The 5456-nt window shown below is 41.4% G+C and overlaps 1 protein-coding gene and 1 long non-coding RNA gene across 2 annotated transcripts in view; one reads left to right on the top strand and one right to left on the bottom strand.

Moving 5' to 3' along the window:
• gmfb (glia maturation factor, beta) overlaps nt 1-1700 on the top strand; it is a 4670-nt gene extending 2970 nt beyond the window's left edge. The window contains exon 7 of the mRNA XM_046865911.1: nt 107-1700. Within this exon, the coding sequence (XP_046721867.1) occupies nt 107-178 (72 nt within the window). The 3' untranslated portion in view covers nt 179-1700. The remainder of the gene's footprint in view (nt 1-106) is intronic.
• On the bottom strand, nt 760-3044 carry LOC124396710. The gene is made up of 3 exons (XR_006927827.1): nt 2875-3044; nt 2401-2444; nt 760-2081 (listed from the first exon to the last, which is right to left on the bottom strand). It is a non-coding gene; the product is annotated as an uncharacterized LOC124396710 (long non-coding RNA).
• Between the last annotated feature and the right edge of the window lie 2412 nt (nt 3045-5456).

Below are 5456 nucleotides of genomic sequence, written 5' to 3'. Positions count from 1 at the left end.
GAGAACAAGACAGATCCAGGATCAGTAATAATGAATCCGATGAACCTGGATAAGTGTGTACGCGCTCTAATTTTTTTGTGTGTGCGTGCGCACATGTGCGATGCAGGTGTTTGAGATCAGGAACACAGAGGATCTAACGGAGGAGTGGCTGAGGGAGAAACTCGGCTTTTTCCGTTAAAAACCATTCAGTCACAGCATCGATGAACACAAGGTTGTACTCCACCTACAAGAGGAGACCATCGTCCAATTAACACTAACCTCTGTATGTATGTGTGTTTGTTTGTGTGTGTGCGTGCGTGCCTGCGTAAGTGTGTTTAAAGAATGCTACAGAGATAACAGACGCTAATCCTGACCAGACTTCCACATGTCACAGAAACACCTTTAATTTTTTTCTTCTTTTTTTAAACAGAAAATCTTGTAGTCTTAGTTGGAAATAAAACACTGCCATCCACGACCTAACAGAGCCTTCCACTTGCGCTGCTGTGTTCGACTCAATCACCATTAACCACTGCTGAAGAAATAAGGCCGTGTCCCAAACGCTGGTGTTTGGCACCATAGTGCTAATTACACTTAATCTCTAACCTGCAGACTGACATTAGAATCTTTATTAGCAGGGCATCGTGGGTAATACATACCAAGAATACACACTATTTGCACTCCAACAGCAGATAACCACCATCAAGGAACAATATGCGAGTTTGGGATATTGTAGTAAGAACACCATATAGTGCTGAACTCTAGTGACTGGAACAGATCCTCTCTTGTAAATATTTTTCAATAATTGGGGCACATCTCAAAAATTAAGACACTAAAGGAACAGACCGAGACAGGAAATCAGAATTCAGGAAACTAGGGAACATTTAAGAACTAGGGCATTTGGTTAAATTAGGGAACATATGAGATATAATGAATATGCAAAAAAGAATGCATTGTATATCTGTGGGCTCAAATTTCCAACAGATCCCAAAGTGTTTTACAATTCTTCCCTTCTGTCAGTGTCCTTTAAATCAGAAAAGTAGATTAAAGCACATCCTGGTGGTTAGTGAGAGATGTCCAACGTAATTTCACTTCAGACTCTTGATATCCATTCCAGCGTCACTGCGTTCCTGCGTGTGATCTGTTCTTACGTACAGTTCTGGGTAACACAAACATGAACTCAAAAAAACAGGAAGTCTTATTAGAACAGAGCCTGTGCTCTGTAGGATTTGGGACAGAGTCGAGATTAGATGTAGTGTGTTGGTGAAAAATCTGATCAGATTGATTCACTACATTCCAGATAAATCACATGTACTGCCATAAGATGGTCATGTGGTTATAGCACAGTTATACCACAAATTATAATCTCCTGATGTACACATCATCCTCTTCTCTCTCTCTGTCTCTCTCTCTCTCACACACACACTTTCATTTCCTACTTTATTGTCTACTACGATTAGTCAAATATTCTTTTCTACATTCTAATAAAGCACACGATGTCAGTTGTATAACCTGTGAATGTGATCATTATAAACAAATGTGTGTTTCTTACCTTCCAGATAAACATAATAAGAATTCAGTATTTTGGATTCGAAATGTTTGTGATCAGTAGACTATTTCTGGGGGTTTTTTTGGCCTGTAATGTGTATGTTGGATATTTGTATTTTTCCATGGTTTCTACGCTGTATTCACTGTTCCCAATAAAACTCCAGTTCATGTCACAATCTCACTGCTGAATTATTCCCAACTCAGGCATCAGCTCTACATCCATCTCTCACTTCAGAGTCAGGAAAATCAGCTCTGATATTTATGTAGCTTTAACTATTGTTAACGAGGAATGTGTCACCATATCCATGTATCCAGATAAAAGGTTTTTATTTTTAAAATGCACAAAGGACATCAGCACTGCAGTGAGAAACAAAGACACTGTGTTCAAGAGTTTATGATGAACATCTCTTGTCAGGGAAGTTCAATTGCACAGCAACACATCATTATCAAAATTAAGATTGAGAAACACGCTGCTCCATCCAACTCTCTAAATTCTCCTACACTCTGCTGATGTTTCATTGGGGAGCAACAATTGAGAATATCCTGTCAGTGTTTTTCTGCTTCCAGGAAAGATAAAATAAAAGGAATGCATGAAAAATGTTGCGTCAAAAGAAAAGCTACAATTGTTTGGTTTTGGAAAAAAGGGCAATATATAATATATAAACACACATTCAATTATTTTTTATTTGTATAGTGCTTTTATCAATGGGTATTTTTTTTAAGTAACTTTAAGATAAAGATGGTAAATAAAAAAACAATATATTTTGTGAAAAAATAAAAGAATGGATAAGTTTAATGCCTATAGGTTTGTTACTTATAAATTTATTCCTGATGATTGATGCAATGGTGACTGTGGTGAAGGACAAAATACAGTACCTGAGATGGTATGAGGCAGAAACCTCAAGAAGAACCAGACTCATCTGGGTAGCACCAAATGTCCATTCATTCAGTAACAGATGTTGAATTTTGAATAAACAGTCCAAAGAAAAAAATGATTAGATAGATAGATAGATAGATAGATAGATAGACAGACAGACAGACAGACAGACAGACAGACAGACAGACAGACAGTCCCCCGAGTTACTATGGTTCGACTTTTTAATGTTATGATAGCGATACGACAAAATTGTACAAATATTTATTTGTCTCAGCGTTAATATATATATTTTTTTCTGTTTCAAACAGCAATTTTAGTAATAAGAGCTCCAAGTATATCTCCTGCTTGTAGTAAAAAATAGAAGAGGAAAGTCATCAGTTTAGAGCAGAAAATTTAAATAATAAATCAGCATGAAGCAGGAAAGACTGTCACAGTCATAGTACCATCTTCAACTTATGAGATTTTTTACTTACAATGGGGTTGTCGCAACGTCTCTCCTAAGTAGAGGACTACCTGTATAATCAGTCTACAAAGTAAACAAGTAGAAAAGGCTATGGTCATGAAAAGGCTTGGTATGCACACAGAAAAACAATACTTCTCAAGGCAGTGAGGCATTAGCGTAGCATAACAAGGCTACAAACAGGAAGTGACCTTTGACCCTGAGGTGTTCAGAATACAGGTGAACGTTTTCTCTGGTGGAGCAGAAGGGAAACTGCAGTCAGGGCTGTTAGAGAATCCCCCACCCTAGGAACACTTCAAGGTGTTTTCGAACGGGGCCTTCCCCGGGCTCAGGGGCGGGTTAGTCAGGATGGTTATTGTGGTTTTGTTCAGTCAGTGACTAGTCCAAAATATCCTCCAGGTTTACCCAACAGTGCTCCTCCAGTTCGTACCCCTCCCAGTCCACAAGGTATTGGAGTCAACCCCCATCTATGTGCCCAATGTTTTGCGGGTGGTATCCAGTTGTAAGGCTCACTTGAATCCCCAAGTCCAAATCCGTGAGGTGAATTGGGTTCCTTGATCCAAGACAATGTCCTCTAGCAGGCTGTAGTTACAGAAGATGATGGTGAAGTAATAGCTTGGCTGTTTCTAGTGGCGTGATGTGTGACCAACGGTGTTGTGGTCTTGAGAGTGGCATGGGGTGTGGACTTTGGCACACGTGACAAATGTATCCACGTATTTCTTTAAGTCCGTCTGGAGGGATGGCCACCAGAAGGTGCTCTAAACCAGTTCAATGGATTCCTGGATGCACAGTGCTGAGCGACCTGTTGTAAAAGGGCGTCTGCCTTGCCATTCCTCACGCCTGGGCGGTAGGTCACAGTAAAGTCAAACCTTGAACAGGGCCACTCATGCATGACTCCCTTCAACAAGTGTCTCCATTCTTCAAACAAAAATATAATCCATCTCCACCCCCTGGCGACTGATGACATAGACTAGGATGTTGTCGATGTATACTATGACGTAGGAGGTCAGGAGATTGTGAAATATTTAATTAATAAAAGACTGAAACACTGCTGGTGCATTGGTGAGGCCATCCTGCCTCCAGGGCCTCCTACATGTAAAACCAGCCTTAGTTTTGGGTCCTGACAATAGGTAAATGTGGCAAAGTGGGGAGACCATATTGGGGAGGAGTTCTATCTTACAGTTCCATGTGCAATGTGGGTGAAGTGACCTGGCTCGTTTCTTGGAATGTGGCCTCCAGATCATGGTACTCCCTGGGAATGGTGATCGCCATTGGGGATTTTGGGCTCTCTATTAAGGTGCCGTGGAAGGGCTAGGGCAGGTTCCGTTCCAGGCAGTGTTCATTGCACCTCTGGGACTTTTGTAGCGGCTCCCTATGTTCCCACGAGATCAAGGGGTTGTGGGCCTGGAGCCACGGAAACCCTAGGATAATTGGTTTGTCAGGTAGGATATACATTAGACTAATCTCCTCCAGATGGAGCAGTCCTACACGTAATGTTATAGAGAGGGTTTGATTGGTGATGTAGCCACCACCAACTGGCCCAGTATCCACTGAAGTGATTTTCAGGGATGCATCACAAGGGGTTATGGGGAGTTGGAGCTCTACAGCGACTTGGTGGTAGATTAAGTTGACAGCCGATCCTGTGTCTATGAAAATGTAAACACGGTTGAAGCCTTAGGTTTAAGATACCTGGGGATAGTACCAAGCCGGGCTGAAGGGTTGTGGATCTAGTTGTCCAGCTGAATAACTAGCGTGAAATACCGGGACAGTGGGATATCTTGGCCCCTACATGCCATTTCTGCCTGAAGCATGGGGTTTAATCCTTCTCTGAAAACTGCTCGGAGGGCTGTGTCTTTCCACCAACTCTGAGCTGCCAGGGTCCGGAATTTCATTGCATAGTCAGCGGCTGTGTCAGATCCCTGGCTCATAGCCTGCAGAGCTTGTAGGAGGTGTTTATTCTCAGTGTGGTGTACCTTTAGCTGCACTAGGCATGCTGCTAGCATCTCTCCTTGGGAACTCACAAGGTTCTGTAGTATCTGGATCTACGCCTGATTCTCCGGAGGTGCAGTGCTCTGTAACATATACCCACGACCAGGTGGAGTAGAATCCATGGGAGGTTTATTAAACAGTTGAAGAACTTAATCCAGGAAGTAGAGCCAAAGAACAGGAAGGAAGTGCACTGGTCAAGAAAACAAGAACAACAACAAGAAGATGCGCTGGTCCAGATCACCTTTCATATTAATTTTTTTTTTTTCGTTTTTTTTTAAGTTAAAATAATATGCGCATTTAAGTAAGTATATAAAAAGTACTAATAACAGAATTTATATAAATAAAAAGGTTAGCAGTTGTATTTGTATCAAGTGCTTTTTAATTGTTTTGAGGCAGGGGGCCTCCAATATAAATTTTGCCCAGTCCCTCCAAATGTCTAAAACCGGTCCTGATATATATGAGATTGTATATTGAAATTGTGATTTGACTGTTGTTGTTTTTCAAAATCTCGTGAGTTGGTGACTGAGGTACGTGATTTTTTTTTTTCGGCGACTCCCAAAGAATGCGCACGCGCAATCTTTCCAAACCCGCACCACCCCCTTCACC

The sequence above is a fragment of the Silurus meridionalis genome, chromosome 2 (genome assembly GCF_014805685.1).
Source record: "Silurus meridionalis isolate SWU-2019-XX chromosome 2, ASM1480568v1, whole genome shotgun sequence".
Classification (NCBI taxonomy): domain Eukaryota; kingdom Metazoa; phylum Chordata; class Actinopteri; order Siluriformes; family Siluridae; genus Silurus; species Silurus meridionalis.
Note: the sequence above shows the minus strand (reverse complement) of the source record. Positions and strands in the feature narration are given on the sequence as shown.